We start from the raw sequence: 20,659 nt of genomic DNA on the forward strand, positions 1-20,659 counted from the left end.
AGCAGAAAATGGGGCTTCCTTTGAAGGATCAGAAGAAAGCGACATATGATTTGATTCCAAGAGAAGTAAAGTGGCTGTTGTTACATGTGTGGTGTACGCAGGTATCATTGACAACTTACAAATCAAGAAGCTGCCAGGAAGGCTTAAAGTTACAGGGAAAGTAGACTGATACTTCAGCAGACAGTATTTCATATGAGGCGAGCCATAAATGTCATCAATAACCAGAGAGGCTACAGTTTGCCTCAGCAAAAGCCGTATATAAAGACTGTCTGTGGTTTTATTCTCTTTGGACATGCTGCAAGACACTTTAAGAGCTCCCGCGTCCCCTCCTTCATTGCATCAAGGTTTGTTTTTATTTTTCCCCACTTTAAAAAAAAATTACAGATGCTGTCACCCACTTACTTGTACTACTGCTTGCTCTCATGGAAAATGTAAAAGGGGCCCAGCCTTTGAGGTCAGGCTGTCATTGCCAGTGAGAGGTGGCCAAGTCACAAAACAGATGTTTACTGTTTTTCTAGAGATGATTTGTTCTCTGCTCAGTGTTGACTCAGGTCCAGCTATAACCTCGGTCACCTTAATAGAGTGCTGAGTTAGAGTGGGAAGACGGGGTCACAATGGCTGAACCAGGTGATGATGTTACACTGTAAATGTGGGGCTGTATGCACATAAATTCCATGGGAACTTCATGAAAGTTATGATTCTGACAGGTGAGCGGATTTGTCCATAATTCAAGCAAATGTGCAATAAAAATGATTGGATGAAACACACGTAGGAAAGTTGTGTCTGCGCGCTCCTGGATGTGTCACCCTGCATAAGCAGCGAGTATGAATGACTTTTAGGAAGCCTTGGTGTATTTCTGCGTGTGTGTCAGCGCAGCATGTGCTTTGATGCGTCTGCAGAGGTAGTCATGGACCGGGTAAAGGTCCCTCCACAGAAGCCATTAAGCAGTGCCTCTGCTGGAATAATGTGTTTGACTTGGCTGTAGCAAAGCAGCAGGTGCCGGGACGACCGGCTTGTAGCTCCTGCTCCCCTTCCTGCTTTGATCTACAGGCCAGGGACCAGTCTTCCCTTCTTGGTGACTTTCCCTTCCATCTTTTCTCTGTCTTCCTGTTGCTTCCCCTTTGTTCCTCCCTCTTCTGTGCCATTCTCATTATCTCTGCCCTTGTTTGCTTTGTCTCTGCTGTAGGGTTTAAATGTTGTTCTTTAACCTTTATGTTTTCTTTCTTTAAGCCAGGTTTCTAGTTGCTAACAATTACATTTTTCAGATTTAGTAGGCAGGGCTCTCAAAAGATGGTCGGTGTAACTGTTGTCTCACGTTAAAAAGAAGTCGAGTTACATTAAAAAAAAGGGCTTCTTTTTTGTTCTTGATCGGAGTGACATGAGAAGTGTGATCTTGTGTCTCTTGTGTTATCTCTACATTATAACATTAAGCTATGGCCAGCAGGCAGTAGCCCATGTTTAGTTTAATGTTATCAGCAACTCTAAACAACCACATGTATGCAAGTGACTTCTTGGCGACTTTTACAAGTGACAGGAAACTTTGCATTGTAACTTTATGGTTGCTAAGGAAACCTAGAGGTGCTACTTTTACTTTTACTACTTTTTGGGGCAGGGATAGCTCAGTAGGTAAAGTGGTCGCCCCATGATCGGAAGGTCGGCGGTTCGAATCCACTTAACGGCTACCCTGAGGTACCCCTGAGCAAGGTACCGTCCCTACACACTGCTCCCCGGGCGCCTGCTTAGTGGGCTGCCCACTGCTTCACTGAGTGAATGGGTCAAATGCAGAGAAAAACAAGTAATTTCCCCATGGGGATCAATAAAGTATCCATTATTATTATTATTATTATTTAGATTGTAAAAGATGGATGTAGCTATTATGTTGCTACACATTTGTTTTGGAGCCTTGAGTTTGTTATTCTGGTAAACATTTTGTGGAGTGTCAATTGCTATTAGCAGAATTATTATTGACAATTATTAATTAGCTTTGTTAGCATATAGTTAATGAATGGATCCTGTCATATCCTTAATTTATGTCCACATATAATGTGATTTGCTCCTTTCACATCTCTTTTTACCTGACAACTGGTCACTAGTGGACATTCCACGCCCCAGTGTAGGTAAACCGGTAAAGTATTTACTACTCTATTATATATCAGCCACAAGGAGTGGTGTCCCATCAAAAGGACAAGCAAGGCAAGCAGTGCTTCCCCAGCTACATCTAAACATAGACATCAACTAAGTGAAAGTGGTCTCTGTTCTTTCACCTCAAACAGTGTTTTGTTGTAAAGTTTCTTGCTTGTTTCACATCTAGCCTTTACTTTACTGCTTTCAGAAGATGTTTTGTGTGTCTGTGCCCTATTAGACTATATGGGTGCATCACAGCTACCTGCTAATTAAGGCTAAGTGACATACAAATAAAAGCTGTGGCCTACCAGGCTGTTATAGGTCCATCCATCCATCCATTCGCTTCCGCTTATCCTTTTCAGGGTCGCGGGGGGCGCTGGAGCCTATCCCAGCTGTCATAGGGCGAGAGGCAGGGTACACCCTGGACAGGTCGCCAGTCTGTCGCAGGGCCAACACACAGGGACAGACAACCATTCGCACTCTCATTCACTCGCACATTCACACCTAGTGGCAATTTGGATTATCCGATTAACCTATCCCCACAAGCTGCATGTCTTTGGACGGTGGGAGGAAGCCGGAGTACCCGGAGAGAACCCACACAAACACGGGGAGAACATGCAAACTCCACACAGAAATACCCCGGCCTGATGGTGGAATTGAACTCAGGACCTTCTTGCTGTGCGGCAACAGTGCTAACCACCGTGCCACCGTGCTGCCTGTTATAGGTGAAATGTGGAAAATAAACTAGAGACAGAAAAAACAGTTTTGGGTTTGTTTGTTTCTTCGGTTTTTGTAATCTGGTTCCTTTTTCAGCCATGAATACGAAGCTAATAACTTGCTAATTTTAGCTTTAAATTTAATGTGAAGACGAAAAATAACTATTTGCAAGGAAGCATTTTTTTTAAATTTTTTTATCACACTTAATGTCCAAGTACCCCTTTAAGGTAATGCCTACACAAGAATGCTTGTGTTGTAAAGCCAAACTTTCTTCCACTTGTGTATTTCCTCCTGGTTACTCTCTTACTGCAAGTCAAATAGTGCTAAATCCAGACTTTTTCTTATAATATATGACTAAACGTGTGTATTTGAATAAACGACAGCACCACACTGAGAAATAACAAGATGTCATGACACTTAAAGTTTAACATAGGCATGCAGGAGATGAGTCATGATTTCAGCTCTAGAGCTTCCTCTCCATTTCTCTGTCTTTCTGTCCCAGCCTCAAGGTAAAGCCATTATGCTTGAAAAGAAGAAGCACCAAAAGGTAGCCCACTTTGGAGGAACAGAGGAGGGAAACCATGAAAAGCAAAGCCCAGGGCTTTCTGGGGGCCTCGAGAAAGAGAGAGTTGCCTTTATTGAAGAAGCCCACTCCCATGCATTCCTCTGCCAAGAGCGCTGGCCTCCCTGGAGAAAGCCAGGATGAGAGGCTGAACTCATATACAGATGGGGGTTTGTTGGCTGGAGCTGCTCCAAACACACACTGACGCACAAAAAATAATGCACCTTGTTCCTCTGTCTCCTGCCTCACTCATTGTTCTGTCAGTCAGGATGGTTTTAATACTGTGATCCACAGCAGGGAATCTCTATTTCGTGAATGGGCAACACACATGCAGGGTTTGTAAAGCAAAGCTGATTGATTTATTGGTTTCGGAGGGCTGAAGTAGGTGGAATATTAGATCCTCCTTGGGGATCTCATTGTGGGTTAGTGAAAGCAAAAGCCCTGGTTTAAAAAAACAACAACACAGGAGAGAATTTCCACTTTCTTGAGTCCAGTTTCACCAAACTCACAATGGGAGAAACGTTGCTGTTGTGAAATGTTTTCAGCTCGGGGAGCTTTGAAGGGGTTGAGAGCCTTGTGTATATTGGAAAAAAGGAGTAGTCCTCTGACATTCACAGATAATTTCAGTTTTCAAGTTGGGGTGTCTGTCATAACACTTTAAGGACATACTGGCAGTGGAAAAAGCATCTAACAGCTTTAGTTCGTCCATTTTTCTCAGCGGTTTGACGCTATGCTGGCAATCCAGTTTGGCTGATCCGTAAAACTTGTGGTTGCAATCTGGAGACCACATGTTGTGTCTTTTCACTCAGAAAGGTTTCTGATTTCATGTACTATTTAAACTTTTACAGCTATATCATTTTTTTTTACTGTACGTCTATTATTGATGAAAATGAAAACTCAGGCAAGCCTGGGGATATGGCTTAAGTTCACACAAAGGCAGGAATGCAGTACACTGAGCACCGATACAGACTAACAACACATTATTTTCATTGTTTTTGTTTTACTGGTGTATTTTTAGTGTTTCTGTTAGGCCAATCACTGCAGAGAACTCCACCCACTGCACCGGGGCCTTGAATCTTCTTTTATATTTCCCTTTCTGTTCCATAACTTATTTCCTTAAATCAATACCCAGACAATGAGTTATAAATTACCAATCAAGGACTGGGAGAAAAGGAGAAAATGTGTTCTCATGACCAGTGGGTTCGATTTAAATCATAACCTTTATTTCACAACGTCAAAACAGGAACATTTACGGGAGGAAAGATGTAAGTCTAGACTTGAATGAGCTGGCAATAGGTCAGCAATGGAGACAGGTGAACAGACGGAAACAGGATTACTTCAGATAGGGCCCGCTAAATCTTCATTGTATTTTTAAAAGTGGGTATAGAAAGTGTTTTGATATTAATATTAAAGTATCTGACCACATATGTGAAAGCGGTGAACCAGAAATGAATGCTGAACTACAACACTTTGCATTATTATTTCTATAGTATTTCTTTGGAATCATAGACTGTATATAAAAGATGGAAATGTTTGAAAAGCAAAGCCAGTGTGGAACTATAGGAAAACAGCTTTCTGACTACCTCTCTAAATGCTTTCATGTTAAATTTATGGGTTCAGTCATGGTTTGTGTCATGCTGGATAAAATATTAGGTTAACCCTTAACCCAAATTTAACATACACCATGCAAGTCCAGGTCTAGAAAGCTCAAGAGTGCGTCTGTTTGTGTAGTCCAAGAGAGATAAGATCAGGAAAATACCTGCTTGGTACAGAAAACAGGGAAAAGTCAAAGCCACTCAGGAGGTATGTTGTTGGCATTGAAGCCAGACATTCCTCAAAGGTTCAAGAATCCAGACGACAACAACCTTTCTTGCTGCTGGTAGCCGCTGGTCGATGACAGCCCTCTCCCCGTCATCCCTGCCTATTGTTTGGCCAGTGATTGACTGAGGAAGGTGTTTGTTGTTGCTGGAGCCTTATCTGTGTTTCTTGGAGTTGGCAGGAACGCGAGGCTGCTGCGTTAGCACGGCTGTCTGATGAAACTGAACAGATGCAAAACATCATGTACAGTTCAGCTAATTAGACTCTCAAAAAATGGCCACGGTGAAAGTTTCTTTCAAAAAGAGAGAAAGCAGGCACGACTGTAAGAATGTGCAAAGAAAACTGATTTTGCTCACTTTACAGAATGAAAGCCAGCATATTGCAGTCTCTGCCTTCTCTGGAGAGCATGTCAGTGCTCGCTAATAAGGAGCACTGGCATTTTTATTGAAAGGTGAGGCATTTAATTTTCAAACCCTTTCTTTCCATTATTGCTTTTTTTTATGTCACCCAGTGCTCATTTTCTAGAGCTGCCAGGGCCTGAGACTATCCAGCATGCTTTGCAAAGTCCCCTCAGAGAAATATCAATTTCATAGAGCAGCTTCGAGAGCTCTCTCGCTCTTATTTAGCGATCCGCTGGGTGAACGTCTGCTACTGCCAAAGAATTCATATTATCACCTAAATTACCATTCACCCAAGACCCATCACCGACTCCCTGGAGTGTTGTTATGTTAGGATATTAACTTGGAAGCGCAGCGCTTTTGTTCATTGGCATTTTCATTTCGCACCTCTTAGTGACTGAATAACGGGGGCCCGTCATGTTGCACAAAAGAAAGAAAGTGAGCCCGCAGAGTCTGAAAATTCTCATAAGCTGTCATGAAAGCGAGGGCAACTTCCCTCGTCACTTTCTATTGTCCCAGCACAAAATATTGAAATTGTGCTCATGTCAGACTTGTTTTTCCCTCATCGCTCAAATAAAATGAAAACTGAAAGAAAGAAATTGCTTATTTGTACCAAGCGCTAAGATTCGCTGAAGTTTACATTACATTCATTTTGTTCCAGAAAGAGCAGTACATGGGAAAATGTGCAAATAAGCTTCTAATCTGATTCTCACTCATTAAAAGTCTATATGTGTTACAAATCAATTTGCAGAGCTTTAGTGAAAATCCACATATGCATTGTTAGCAGAAGCTCAAACACCTCTTGCATATCTATCTAATCATGCTGTTTTTAAAAATATATCTGCACCTTTAGAAGTGAGTGTTCTTTTTTCTCTTTAGTGTTATTTAAAAGAAAAGAATATTGTACTCTACACTGATTAGTGCGTAATTACATCTTCCAACTAACCGATTCGTTCTCATCTTAATCCCCTAAAAAAGGAGCAGGCATCGGTTTGTGGAAGCCACCATGTTGCCCGCCATCTTGAATAGAGATGGTACGTTCCACCTAATTGTGTTTTATGTATGTGGCTAGAGCAGGGGTGGGCAACTCCAGACCTCGAGGGCCGGTGTCCTGCAGGTTTTAGATGTGTCCTTGATTAAACACAGCTGATTTAAATGGCTAAATGACCTCCTCAACATGTCTTGAAGTTCTCCAAAGGCATGGTAATGAACTAATCATTTGATTCAGGTGTATTGACCCAGGGTGAGATCTAAAACTTGCAGGACACCGGCCCTCGAGGCCTGGAGTTCGACACCCCTGGACTAGAGGAGGCAAGTTTTAATTGTGCCTGCACCTTCAGACTCAAGATATGAAGGAAGAATTTCCTTTCGACTTAAAGTTTTGTTGTGTAGACTGATGGTGAGTTTGCAAAACAACTAAAGATTTGCTCCCTACATGCAATAGCACCACATCAGATTAGTCTAGACTCCTTGGATATGACAGAGTTTGCCCTTCCCTGACATTGTGAGCTTTCTGTAGTGGCTGATTTACAAACACAGCAAGATCCTGAAAACTGATTCTTGGAGACATTTTCTTTTATTTGAGCCCATTTCTTAGTGAATCTCACTCTGTGTTATCTGAGCACGTCATCCCTGTGAAATATTCCATTCTGTTCCAGCGGATGTTGGAAAGCTCGTTTTCAGATGCTGTATCAGATTGCATTCACCAGCACACTCTCTTCTCCGTCCCTTGCTCAAAGGAGCTCCATCTGGGTGCTGCTGTTTCCTTTACCATTTATGTTGGCACGGACAGGAGCACCACCATGTCCAGAGAGCACTTCTCTGCCTGCAAAACAGGAAGAACGCACTGCTTTCAGATAGACACTGGAGACAGAAAACAAGCCAGCAACGATCCAGAGGCAGACAGAGGAGGATGGTAACGGGAGATTTTGAGCTGGTGCACAGCCAGTTTCTGCACTTGGCATCGTCTTACTGGAACACATGCCCTCGTCTGTGGACAATCTCTCCGTCCCAGCAACCTATGAGGTTGGAATACTTAATAGGCCAATGTTGTTTGTCGCATATCTTCTCCGTGTAAAAAAAGATCGAAGAATTCTGTTTGCCTTAGCCCTGAGCGTGAAATATAAGCTACTCATTGACACTGATCGATGGCAGTGACAAAGCAGTTACTTGGACAGGTGCTGAGGTTTCTGGCTGTACTTTGACTTAAAATCAAAAATTCCCATGAATGTCAAAGCCCGGTGTTATTGCAATCCTTTATTCGCAAACAGCTGCTGATCTAATTCCCAGACTGCTTCAAGTCCATTTCTTTTGGCAATGAGCATGTTTTTATTGACAGCAACAGCCTTTTAGCACAATCAGGAAGGGACAGCAGAAAGTTACTGTAAATTCAGCTTTCCCACACTGTCTCAGCCTTGTTAGCAGGCCGATTTGTTCTGGGTGTGTGGGTTTGAACGAGCAAAGAGCAAATCTTGCAATGGACAATTGAATGGTCAAACGTCTGACCTTAAATCTACACGAGCATCTTTGCAATCTGGGTTTAAATCCAGGCAGAACTGCTCTTTTTATCCAGGGGTATGATTATTAGCTGGAGTATGAAGTTCAAATCCCACATCGCATATATGGTATGACCAGACTCATGCGGTGCAGGGCTTCAATTTTCACCATTGCATTTATCCTGAGTGAAAGCATGATGAGCTCCACCAGCATAAAGTGGTAACTGTCTGGTGTTACCACAGGCCTGGGTTCAAAGACTGTCACTGCAAGGCCAACGGGACTTTTATAGGGCTGCAACCTCTTTTTACATTCAAGTCAGTTTAAGAGACGATGCAGTTTTGTTGAATTAACTTTATTTTTTAACCTGACATTATACAACAATGCTTAAAACTCATTACAGCAGGTGTAAATACCGAGCCTGTAAGCTCATGATCATAAACACCTCAGTGAAAAGGTAGCTCGCTGGCAGAGGTCGGCCACGTTCCCGTACTGTCACTCCTTGTCAGCTGATGATGGGTTGTCTCCGCGTTGGACATCTGCAGTACTGGGGCAGAGGGAAAGCATACGTCGGCATGCAGACATGCACTGAACAGAGCAGTGCCGGCCTTTTGCTCAAACATCGGCTTAGTGCCCTGCTCTGACTTGCACAGACTCGGGCAGAAAGCACAGAGAGGGTCCTTGCACAAGAGCAGTGGGGACGGCTCTCTGCCAGCCGAATGCCAGAATGTCACAAGTCTGCGGAAGGTCTCAGTTCTTAAAAGTTCCAACAAAAACGCTGCGTTGCTGCAGTCGATGAGTGAACTGTTGTCCAAGCGCGCTTCCTCGTGGAATCATTAGACTTGGCTCTTCAGACGTCCGGTGTGTGTGCAGTTTGAAGGGAGTGCAGGCGTTTGAGGGGAGGTTCTGTTAAATAGCCAAGCCAAGAATGTGCCAAGTGCACCCACCCATCCATTAACCTTTCCCGAAGTGTGCCACCGTGCGAGAAAACAAAACACTTCATTAAAAGCAGAGCATGTTGGTCACGGTCAAGTATTTTAGTTCTTTTCCAGTTAATATCACTACAGTTATATGCTATTGTGCTCATAGGCTCAAACTTACACTTGTTAGGAACACTACACACAAGGCATGACGACCATACAGGGCTACAGGGAGATTAAAGCCAGAGAAACAATTTCTTTGTTTTCATATAAGAATTCAATTTGAGGTGGCAGGAGAAAGAAAAAAACAACATAAGCTGCTGCTGCATATCGGTTTCAGCAAAAAACTTTTATCGTGACAGTTTGTTGACCTGTAGCTAAATTGAGAGGTCACATGTTCCAAACACAGCAGAGGTGGTGAGAGACGGTTTCTTCTTCATGCACACCTGCCCACAAGGGCTTCTCGAGCGTTTAACGACCTCGCTTTAAGTGCTCGGAACATCTCCCCGCGGTGCCAAACTCAAGGCTGCTTTCGACACGATGTTAATTTACCATCAGGACTCTTCAGGCAGGCATCCACTAAAAACCCTAAAATGTTGAAAATCTCACAGCCAACGAACAATCAAATGACTGCTTGTTTAAAAATGACATATTCCAGGCTTTTTCTTGTATTTTTTTAAATGCTGTACATATTCCATGTGCTTGAGTTTGAGGGCCTGTGAAAACAACAAGTTGTTAATCACGCTTTCATATTTCATCAAGCACACAGAGCAAAGTCAGTAGTTTTGTTTAGCATGTGTAACACAGGCGTGCAGGACCGACTGTATTCACTGAATAAGAGAGGGCACATTGTGCACTCGCATCCTCACGTGAACATCAGCAGATCAGAGGGTAAACTTGGCCAGCTCCTTCTTCTTTTCGTTGTATTTAGCGCTGAGTTGTCCTACAGCCCGTGCGTGCTCTTCATCCACCTCCTCCTTTAATCTCTGCTGCTCCTTCAGGAACTCGGCCCAGTCTTCTTTCAGCTGCTCCATGTTCGCCTTTAGACGGGTGCCCTGGCATGACACGAGGAAATCAAAATAACACAACAAAATTTATTTAAATGTTAAAGTGAATCATGCACTGTGCTGTATAAGGAGGGGAAATTCAAACTATCCTAAATGCCTTTAAAGCAACTTTTTTAGAAGTTGCCTTGGTGTGTGTCTTTACCTGTTGGGCCTCTAGCTCCCTCTGCTGGACTCTCTCTACCATGTGATTAGCAGCCTCCACTGTTGGACATAACAAAACAAAGGTGCGAAAATATTATTTCCACACATGAGTCAGACTGAATTCTCAAGGATGCCTAGAGACTCAAGATCTTAGCAACAGTAAGTTCACAGTAAACTACAGCATGGATGGAATAAACTCAGATACAGTATCTGTCTGTACAACGGTGATAACAACTGAATACTGGTTATGATGTTTGTTACAATGTTACTTCCTCCTCTGAGTGGCCATGGCAACAGCCAGAGGAGACATCATACAAACAAGCTTCTGCTGCTACACCTCGACTAGATTTTCTTATTTGGATTTCCAAACATTCATTCACACACGTTGAAGCTGTAGAGCTTGTCTCCATGGATACAAATGAAGAGGTAACACAGAAACAAATTTGCTGCAGAAAAGTAAAGAAAAAATGAAAATACTTAACACATTAAGGCAAACGACTAAATTATGTGAATGATTCATGAACTATGAAATAAGATTTCAGCAAAAAACAAACAAAAGAAGTTTCATGCGTGGCTGCAGGTGGAGTAACTTACACCGTTTATTGATGTCAGACAGCTGATGTTTCATGTCCTCGAAATTTGCTGGTGGCATTTGCTCGTTCGTTTCCAGCACACTTTTATTGATGTTCTCCAGCAGACGGCTCTCCCTGTACCCCCGCTTTTCCTGAACGACAGCACAACAAGTCAGCCCACGCTCTACACAGCAGCTGGGTTTTTTGCCACTAAAACAAAGAAATAAATAATTAAATAAGGTCGCTGAGTGCAGATGTGACAGTTAAATTTGAATTCCTGTCTGCATAGACAGCGACAGATATGTGACTTTTGACCATTTGTGACAATTATTTGCTGTAATATTGGACGCAGACTGCAAGTAATTGCCAACTTGATCCCATTCAGTCACAGGCTGATAGCAGACTGACTGTCTTATGGCAACATTTACAGCAGGTGCTAGTAACAGAGTCTGTATCCTTAACAATCTCAGCTAAGCTAATCAATAAGAGTATGTGTTAATACAATACTCAGCATATTACAAAATGGTTCAAAACTGAATAATATCGTATCATAGGCTGTCTGGTGATTCCCACCTCTGCTTCAAACAGTAGAAACTAATTGGCTCTGTATGTGAAAACAGTCTCTGTATTTCTTTTGATTGTTTTTGGTTACTTGCAACTTCGTGTTGGTTCTCTGTCACAATGGTGTGAAGGTTTATCGCTGATATCAGGTATAATTGGGACTGGAACAAGCCAGGCTACATTTTTAGGTTTTCAAGGGGTTGGCACAGAGGAGTGTGTGGCTGAGTGACTCTATGCAGAGCAGTCATCAAACTCTGTCATGCTTTCACAGTGTACCTCAAACTCTCTCATAAAGTAGCGGATCTCTGCATTGATGACCGGTCTGTGGTCCAGCAGTCGTGACTGGATATCACCCACATCTGCAGGATGAGCACAGATTGGAATAAACACACTTCACACAAAACAGACACATTTAACAACTGTCTGTGCTTTATTAGCTCAGCGGTGGTTTTAAATAAGTGCTTTAAAAAGCAAGGAGAGAGGCTGATAAGAGTTTAACTCACCTTTAGCGATCTTGTCCATTATTTTGAGCTCTCCTGTCAGAGTCCCTTTACCTTTTATCCCTCCCCTTTGGGGCAGCTAGTTAGCTTAACCAACTGCTAGCTTTCCTCCAAATGCTAAGCTAATTCACAGCAGAAGACGTAGTTAATATAGCAAAACTACTAGCTATTAAACCTTAAACCAACAACGATGCAAAATCCTAACACATATCACATGACTCAAAATACAAACGCTACTTCCGGGAATGCTCTGGACTGAACCAAAGTAGCGGAGAGGGGTGTTCATGATCTTTAAAGGTGTATTTTATTTACATTCCTTGAGGGTTTGTTATAGTTGGGTTACTGTGACTTCCTACTACAATTTTTTTTTTGAAATTTTGTAGGTGGATGCACGAACCTAAGTTGGAGGACAATGACGTGTTTTCTCCGCAGGCTCGCAATGAGTGGCTCTGGCTTGTGTATGAGGCTGTGTGGTGTGTGGTGCCTGGTTGTGGACAGCAGATGTCAGTGTTACTCTGCGGTGGAGCAAAGCGGCTGTAAGTATCGCTGTTTGACTCTCAGTTCCTTATCAGTAGAAAAGCCAGGCTGTTACAAAGGCTATATATAAATTTATTCATTATGTCAAAATCTATGCAGCAACTACAAAATAAAATAAAAATTCAGTCAGTCAAAATATTGATTTTAAGTAGGACTGTACTTGTATACTTTTACTCGGTGATAAAATAATAATAAATAAAATAACGGGTTGCCAGGTTGTGGAAAAATCTATTTAGCTCGTTTGTACATTTGGATTTAATATTCTTAAACTGTATTCCGTTTTTTGGGTAGACACTGCCCAAATTTACCTTCTGTGATCTGCCTCCTGGAAAGCCTGCAGGCTATCTAAACCCAGTTAAATTTATTAACAGCATATTCATATTTATAGAAATATACCTTAGAGAGTGGAAAACACTGAGTAACATATATTTGTAACTGTGTTCTAACTAAGAGAAAGAATACCCAGCAGCTAGAGGAATTGTTCAAGACCAACCCAAAAGTTTCTCCTATTAATGCTTGTAATAAAAAAAATAAAAAATAATCAACTTATCTTCATTGAATTTGTTTGTGCTAAGTTTGTCTAGTAATTGGAGAGCCATAGTTCTTTTTGATAAAATATTATTTAGATTATCCTGATATATATTCTTTATATATTCTTTGGGGAATGCTCACAACTCCTGTAATAAAAGATATGCACAAAGAAAATGTGCAGAAAAACCAGAAAGTAGAAAAATAATTTAAAACCCCCCAAAAATATCATTCCCACTTTCCTGACCTTCATATGATTAAAATCCAGGGCTGGTAAAAACACCAGTGCCTGAATTATTTTGTCTAAGCAAATGCTTTTTTCCACACTTGATAAAATGCAAATATATGAGCATGAATGTATTAATAAACTCAGCACTTGTGGCAAGAGCAAAGTATTTCCATCAGAAGTGAGGAGAGGTGTTGTTTGGGGGCAAATAAGTTTGCTCGTGAGCCCCAAATTCACTTAGACTGTCATGCTCAGTTAAGAGAAAACAAACATTAAGACACCACTTAAGTCCCAGCGCTGTCCACATTGTTTAGTTAAACACTCATTACATGCACCATTAGTTTTGAGTTGGGCCTATTAAAGAGATTAAATGATTGATCAACAGCTGAGGGATAAAAAAACAAGGCCTTCGCTGACGCCTCGGGTTTATGGGAAAAAGCTGAGAGGATCTGTGACAACAAAACATGTCAGAACCAGCAAAGGCCTCTCTGACAGGAATGTGCATCCTGTTGTTTACTTATTCATGACTCTGCAGGGTGAAATTAAAAACATTAAGATCAGCTCGGCGAATGGTGGAGAGGCTGTATTTTCAGATTTTATATATATATATTTTATGTTTAGATTAAAATATCACCTAATAAGTCAAGCATATGACAGAAAAACATAAACAGAGCAACCAAAACAGATTCAATTATATTCATTAATATAATGATTTTGGATTTTCGGAGTCAGTAAAAAAAACAAAACAAAACATTTTTTAATAATGTAACTTTATTAGTAGTTTAATGTAGATTTCACATGTTGGAGTTTGGAGGTCATTTCTGTAGATAGCACGGAAAAAAAGTTCCATCATACCAAGTAAACAAACACGTGTCAAAAGCTACGACAATAAAGAATTTGGAGAGCCCAGCCAGCATCAACATAACGAGGAAATATGTGTCCTTCTGCATCATTATCTGCGACGCCGGGCCGCAGTTTGCATGCGAGAGCTCGGTGCACGATCAGGTTTCCCTGTGTTTCTGTCTCGCAGGTCTATTAAGGGAATTCTGCTTTTTTATTTGACACTCCAGTCAGCGCAGAGCACAAAGCCTTTCTGGGACACTCTCCAAAATTGTCACTTAAAAAAGAAAAAGAAAAAAAAGAAGAGGCAAAGTTGCAGTCTTGTAAAACTTTAAATAATATGTCAGGACTTGAGGTTATTCAACACAGGTTAAAAGTAACCAGCTGTTATTATTTATAGCATTTTTACATTGTTGAGCCGTTTCACACAAATCTTTTGAGCAGTAAATGACAAATACAGTGAATTCTATTGCAGGGAGATCAGTAGATCAAACATTATTATACTCTTTCCATCAGGTATTTATGTATTATTGTGTTTCTTCAATATAATCATTCATTTAAATACAATAACACTAAATTCAGGAATTAATATAAATGTCATTTTTTTACACTTCAGTATTATATTATATATTCTATTATGATGCTGAAGTATTCCATATTATTGTGTAGAGTAAGCAGGGCTGAAGCAGCAGCAGTGTTTCTCCTCCTGTGAGTGTACGCTTGCCAGTATCCAGATGATCTCCTGCAGCACTTCCACTAACGGTGCTTCAGCGGTGCAGTGGGACGTCTGTGAGTGTGGTTTACCAAACATGCCCACTGGCCCTGCGAGCTCTCGCCCCGGTGACGCTCTTGCCTCTGTGTCTCTCTCTCTCTTTCCCGGACCAACCACGCTGGCCCTGTAACAACGGTGCTCGCATTACCCACTGGGTATAATTATCCTGCACTTAGCTGCTCTCCATTCTCTCTCCTTCTCATGTTTTCTCTCGCTCTGTCTCTCTCTCTCAGCTTGGTTGGGTCTTGACACCGAGGTCCAGGCGGAGGGCCGCGGGGCCGCTGCTTTGTGTTCACAACATGCTGTATGCCACTGACTGCAACACAGTTCTGAACAGGTGGGGCTGCGGTTGATGGGAAAGGGAGAAGGGAAGGGAAGGGGGGGTGCTACTCACTAGATGCTGAGGCCTCTGGGCTGGAATGAAGACGGGGGTGGTGGAGGGTTATAGGAGAGGACCTGCTGCCCAGCAGCCCACCTATGTGCTTTTTCCTTTCTCTCTCTCCATAACCAGACCCTGTTTCCACTGAATGCTGCTCTCTCTCTCTCTCAGTTCATGGGCAGAAAGCAGGTCATTCGTCCAGGCGCCACCACTCTCTTGTGCCACTGCTTGCTCGGAGGTGGAATGCTTCAGAGCTGTCCACCGTGGAGAAGACGTGCGACAGTCAGTGCAGTGCAAGACTGGAGTAGAGCAGGAAGGTAAAGAACCAAATAAAAACACTTAGGAGATGTATGCAGTGGCACTTAGAAGTCACAAGCCAGTGTGCAGTATGACACTGCCCTGCTGTCACGCTGTCCCGTGGCCTGATGGGAAGGCACAGTGGCAGTACATGGCTTACAGGCTGAAAATCAACATATGTAGTCATCATTCTGCGCTTTTCAGGGAAGGGGAAGATTTTTCTTTTCTCTTTTGCAGTAAAATCAAACTGAACATTGTCAGATGCATCTTGCAGTGCCTGCCTCTTTTCCTTCCAGCTGGAGATTGGCACTCAAGCATTCAGGGACTGGAAGTGTGTGTGTAGATAGGGGGCGACCAGTGTGTCGGCCGCGATTAGCATTTGCAGCAGGCTCCTGCTGCCATTTCGGGACTCGTCCCAGAGATTAACGGCAACTGCACTGTCATTTCTCCCATGGGGGGCTGTCCCCCTGTCCTCTCCCGTCCGAGCACGGGTAGGGATCGCCTCTATTTCCAAGAGGCAGTGAAGGGGTCGAGCAAGGGCAACAGGCTGGGGGAGGCTCCAAACCTGTTGAGGCAGAGCTTCCTGCAAAGTGTCCACAATCAAAGTGACAGATGTAGCGTGGAGGGAGAACTGGACAAAGGTATCTCTCCATTTGTTGAGGACCAAATCATTCGAACACACACACACACACACACACACACACACACACACACACACACACACACACACACACACACACACACACACACACACACACACAGATTTAAATAACACACGTGCATACACACACTACAACTTGAGCAGAGGAGGAGTTTAAACTGTGAGGTTTAGGGGAAGAATCGACTCAGCTCCACTTGATGGTTTTTGAAGTTTTTCTTCAGTTGTGTGTGTGTGTGTGTGTGTGTGTGTGTGTGTGTGTGTGTGTGTGTGTGTGCTGGGTGATATTGGATGTGGGACTCAGGAGAAAGGCAAAGAGTAGAAAAATGGGGGTTTGCCCTGGGGTCACGCACACAAACTCAAGCATGCACTCATACTCGCATACACACACATGCACACACTTCTCAGGCTGCTGTGGCATGTTTGGAGCAGTGCCTCGTCAGATTAGGGCCATGCTAGCTGTGTTTGATGGCCAACCTGGACAGACAAGGCCTGCCAGGCACAAACTGCTCAGGCACATGATGTCAGGGCAGAAACACATGCACACACACACACACTTACACACAAAAATTATCCCGCGCCAGACCAAAGAGACAGATGACACCCAGCATGAAGCTAAAGCCAAATCTGTAAGCATCCGCTGCGATCCAGCTGGCTAGCCCTAGGGTACCTGTCTCTGCGAAGTGGAATCAGCGTCACCCCCGTGAGCTGTCAAATTAGCTCACAGGGCTGGAAATGCTGAAGAGATTTGGCCCCTCGTCGCGGAAGAGCAAAAAGAGGGGAGGGGAGTATTAAAAAAATGTTTAGAATTCATCCTCCTGTTGGGAAAAATGGTTCAACTTCCAACAACGTATGAGTCAAGGTGGACTTACTAGTGCGAACCTGTGAACCTGTGGTGAAGAAGCACTCACACACTTTTCCAGCACCAACAAACTCGCATGCACGCACACACATGCTGATACTAGTAGATGCACATGCTCGAACACAGCAAAAAGAACGCCACTGCAAGCTCACACGCCTCATGATTTGCGCGCGCACACACGTTGCCAGGGGCGACTTTTCAATTACTGCCAGTGCTAAGCAGTCACCTGAGAGAGATGTACCATGTCTGAGTGGAAAGGCATTTCAACCAAGATTTTTTTTTTTCAAATCTGTTCCTGTCCCAGTTGTTAGACAGCTGTCAGGTACACAATCAGAAATGACATTCAACAAAGCAGCAAACATTTCCACAGTGAAACTTCACGGGAAACGATGGAAGAAAGCTTGTTTTAAAAAAGCTAAATTTGCAGCAACTGTTGAATGTGTAAAAAGAAAAAAAGGTGGTGGTAGGGGGTTGATCAAAAAGACTTAGGGGTCAGATTAGCCCGAATTAGATCACGGGGGTACTGTGGAGTGCAGCGACTTAAATTCAGGGGAACTACACACACTAAAAACACATGAAACACAAAGAATAGACGTGACAGTACTGAGACTTCTCCGGCTGAGAGACGCAGAACAACAACTTTTCCAGCTAAGAGATACTGTGGTCATGTCACACAGAGGAAATCGTTAACTAAGTAATTAATTCATACAAAGAATGAGAAATTTTAAGATGATTTAACCCAATTAAAACTTACAGTTGTGCAGCAATTTTCATTCTGAAAGACATGAAATGTTTCTGAGACATTTTGAGATGATTCGGGCTTTGTGTGTGTGTTAACCTGCTGCAGCAGCCATGCCACGTTCACTCACTTAAATCACCTTCTTCCACATTCTGATGCTCGGTCTGAACTTTAACAGGTTGTCTTCACTTTATGTCTTAGTGCATTGGGCTGCTGCCACGCGATTTGCTGACTGTAGATTTGCATTAAAGAGAGGTCATTCACCATGCGTCTGCTTTATCTACACACTGCTTGACATGCAGTATGTGAAAAAATACACGCTCCTCTATTAAAGTAGACATTGATAAATATGCAGCTTAGATTTGAATGGAGCTTTTCTTTCATAGGAATTTCCCCCTTTACCTGATTTCTGGGCAAACTCTAGTCACAGAAAGTAAATCTTATTCTTTTTACGACTGCTCCAAAATTAACTTGCTTTTATGAGATTATGGAGTTCTTTTTTTTTTAATCAATTTTTGCAACTCAGAATCACTGTAGACCTTTTATTTGATCTCTTCAGGGCACTGCCTGGAAACTAAGCAGAAGGAGAACGGACCCATTCTTAACAAATAAATAAAAAGCTCATGTGAAGTTTCAGCCAGGGCCAAATTCTTTGAGGCCCAAAGCGTCCGTGCCATACTGACCCACTAATAGCTGCAGCGGCTTCTCTGTATGTGAGGTGACATAACGGCAGCAGTAAAGAAATGTGGACTGCCGACAACGGCGTCACTCCCTGGTGAGTGTGAGACAACATTTTAACCCCTATGGAGAGCCTGTCCTGCCTCGAGACAGCACAACGAGGGCGTGTGTTAAAGAACCTGACAGGAGTTTAGCGCTGATGGCCACCACGGCGTGAGATGGCAGCACCCCTGCTTGAGGGAGACGCTGTCACTCTCTTATGTTTATTTGAGGGTGGGTGTGAGGTGGCTAAACTTCTTCAGGTTTGAAAAGGTAAACAAACACATTTCGGCATGAGATCGTGTTTTAGTCCAAGAAAAACCAACATAGCAAATATTTCTGCTCACTCAAAGAAATGTAAAGTGGATGTTTTAGTGGGGATGATGAAAATGATGTCATCTGACCTCAGGAAATCACATGATAGGGTGGGGTTAGGTTTCACAATGAGCTCACCTGAAGCCTTCGCTGATTGTGACCTACACCCATCTTCACACCTTGGCTCGTGTGATTAGGTAGAGGATCATTAGGGAGTCCATTGTCCCCTTGAGGGGACTCTCCCACTGGGTTTAAATCTGGGACTCTCCACCATTTGACCCTAGAACTGAAGAAGCTTCTCGGATGAGAGCTGAAACATCTTCAAGCAACTCAAAGAAGTCCAGACGCTTTTCTTTCCAAGCTCCTTAGACTGTGTCTATTGAATAAAGTTGGGGAAAAAAAGAAATCTGAGGCTCATGACGTGCCATCCCCATCACTTCTCAGTGAATCTTCAACAGGGTAACAGAATAAAATCCACAGATATAACTACACAAAGGAGACCAGGACAAGACAGCGGCATAAAATGTTGTGGACAAACAGTATAAAAGCAACTACAACCAAAAAGGGGCAGAAATGATCTTCTGTCTTAACTTCTCCCTGTCAGTGCAGAAACTTGTAGAGGTCACTTGAATGGTGGTTAGTGTCTGTGCTGCCCTGTGGGGATTATTTCATTAAATAAACATTTGCACGTATATGACTTAGTTATATTTTATTTTTTTTAACTGCGTATTAGCAGCATGTAAAAGGAGCTTCACAAATGCTGCATACTCAGTCATCGTTGAGCATGCTGAAAGTTATGGATTGCCGCTCTGAGGTGGTTCTGCATTGCATTCCTCTCCTCTGCTCTCCTCTCTGCCGACGTTTGTCCCTGGAGGTGCTCTCTTAATGTCTTTGACTAAACTTCAGCCAGTCTTGACAGTGACAGTGCCCCATAGGAACAAAGTTGAGAGGATACCAATATGATTGTAATGGAGGGTTTGCGGGCAGGGTCTATCACACTGTGTCACTTATAAAAAGCACAAAAACCAACTGTCGGGGTGCATATCTGCACTTCTGGCTATGGTGATGAAAAAAAAAAGGAATAAACTACTCGACTGTTCTATAGAGACGCCGTGGAGAGAGGGGACGTTTTCATTTTTGTGTTCCTCCTCTGTCACTGAAGGACCGAAGACTGTGGTGTCACATTAGCCGTAAAGGGGCGTTTTTAAAATCAAAGCCTCGTGATGTGATCCAATATGACTAGTTTCAAACGCTTGCAAGCCTCATTTGAAATCTGCCTTTATTTACCCTGAAACATTTCAGACATAAAGAAGAAGTTTTTAATCAGATCAGTCTGATTTGAATTGTTTCCGAATGGTCTCTCACCTTTATTACGTTAATAACAACTTGTTATAACGTAACCCCATATCATCAATATCAATAAATCAGCCGTAGCGTGAAGTACCTATTTGGTAACAGCCCGTGTCATTAGTATTGCAATGGCAGAGCTGAGTGTGAAATTACATTAGGACAAATAACACAACACATTAAGACCGTATCAGCACTTGGCAAGGGCCTCGGCTCTTCACTTGCGCCTATGCATTTGTGTACGTTAATTGTGTCGGCGTTTATGTGTGAGGCACCGTCACATGCTCCTGTCCTTAGGTTAGTGGATGAATGAAGGCTGTAAAAAGGAGCATGACAACTGTGAAAGTCACAAGGGGAGTCTGCAAGGGCCATAAAAATGGCTAAGTTTCCCTCCCTCGGGGTATGACCTGGATGTGTGTGTGTGTGCAGTCACAGTTCATGCATATGCAAGTTTACAAAAAAAACCCAAAAATAAAACAGATAAGATATATGGATGCATTGTGTGTTTGCATGTTTGTGCGTGTGTGTGTGGCATCCTGAAGCAACACACTGGAGTCTCTTGTTGAGAC

At 42.8% G+C, this 20,659-nt stretch overlaps 1 protein-coding gene across 3 annotated transcripts; it reads right to left on the reverse strand.

The window, feature by feature from the left end:
- Positions 1-7,176: 7,176 nt before the first annotated feature.
- On the reverse strand, positions 7,177-12,124 carry bloc1s5 (biogenesis of lysosomal organelles complex-1, subunit 5, muted). Of its 3 annotated transcripts, none has more exons than XM_026180800.2 (6): positions 11,877-12,124; positions 11,650-11,732; positions 10,835-10,964; positions 10,242-10,300; positions 9,902-10,087; positions 7,177-7,444 (listed from the first exon to the last, which is right to left on the reverse strand). In XM_026180800.2, exons 1-5 carry the CDS (start codon positions 11,893-11,895, stop codon positions 9,917-9,919), a joined length of 462 nt encoding a protein of 153 aa, XP_026036585.1. In that variant the 5' UTR covers positions 11,896-12,124; the 3' UTR covers positions 7,177-7,444; positions 9,902-9,916. The 3 variants fall into 3 exon arrangements, with proteins under 3 accessions (XP_026036585.1, XP_026036584.1, XP_080162086.1); XM_080305960.1 differs by lacking the exon at positions 7,177-7,444 and adding an exon at positions 9,693-9,748 and having other exon boundaries at positions 11,877-12,105; XM_026180799.2 differs by lacking the exon at positions 7,177-7,444 and having other exon boundaries at positions 8,452-10,087; positions 11,877-12,120.
- Positions 12,125-20,659: the final 8,535 nt, after the last annotated feature.

This window comes from Astatotilapia calliptera, chromosome 9 (assembly GCF_964374335.1).
Source record: "Astatotilapia calliptera chromosome 9, fAstCal68.1, whole genome shotgun sequence".
NCBI classification, from domain to species: Eukaryota; Metazoa; Chordata; class Actinopteri; order Cichliformes; family Cichlidae; genus Astatotilapia; species Astatotilapia calliptera.

Coding starts and splice junctions, on each gene's coding strand:
- bloc1s5 (XM_026180800.2), bottom strand. Junction 10,965..11,649: donor ACTTTATGAGAGAGTTTGAG/GTACACTGTGAA, acceptor GCTGTCGTTCAG/GAAAAGCGGGGGTACAGGGA. Junction 10,301..10,834: donor GTCTGACATCAATAAACGGT/GTAAGTTACTCC, acceptor TATGTCCAACAG/TGGAGGCTGCTAATCACATG.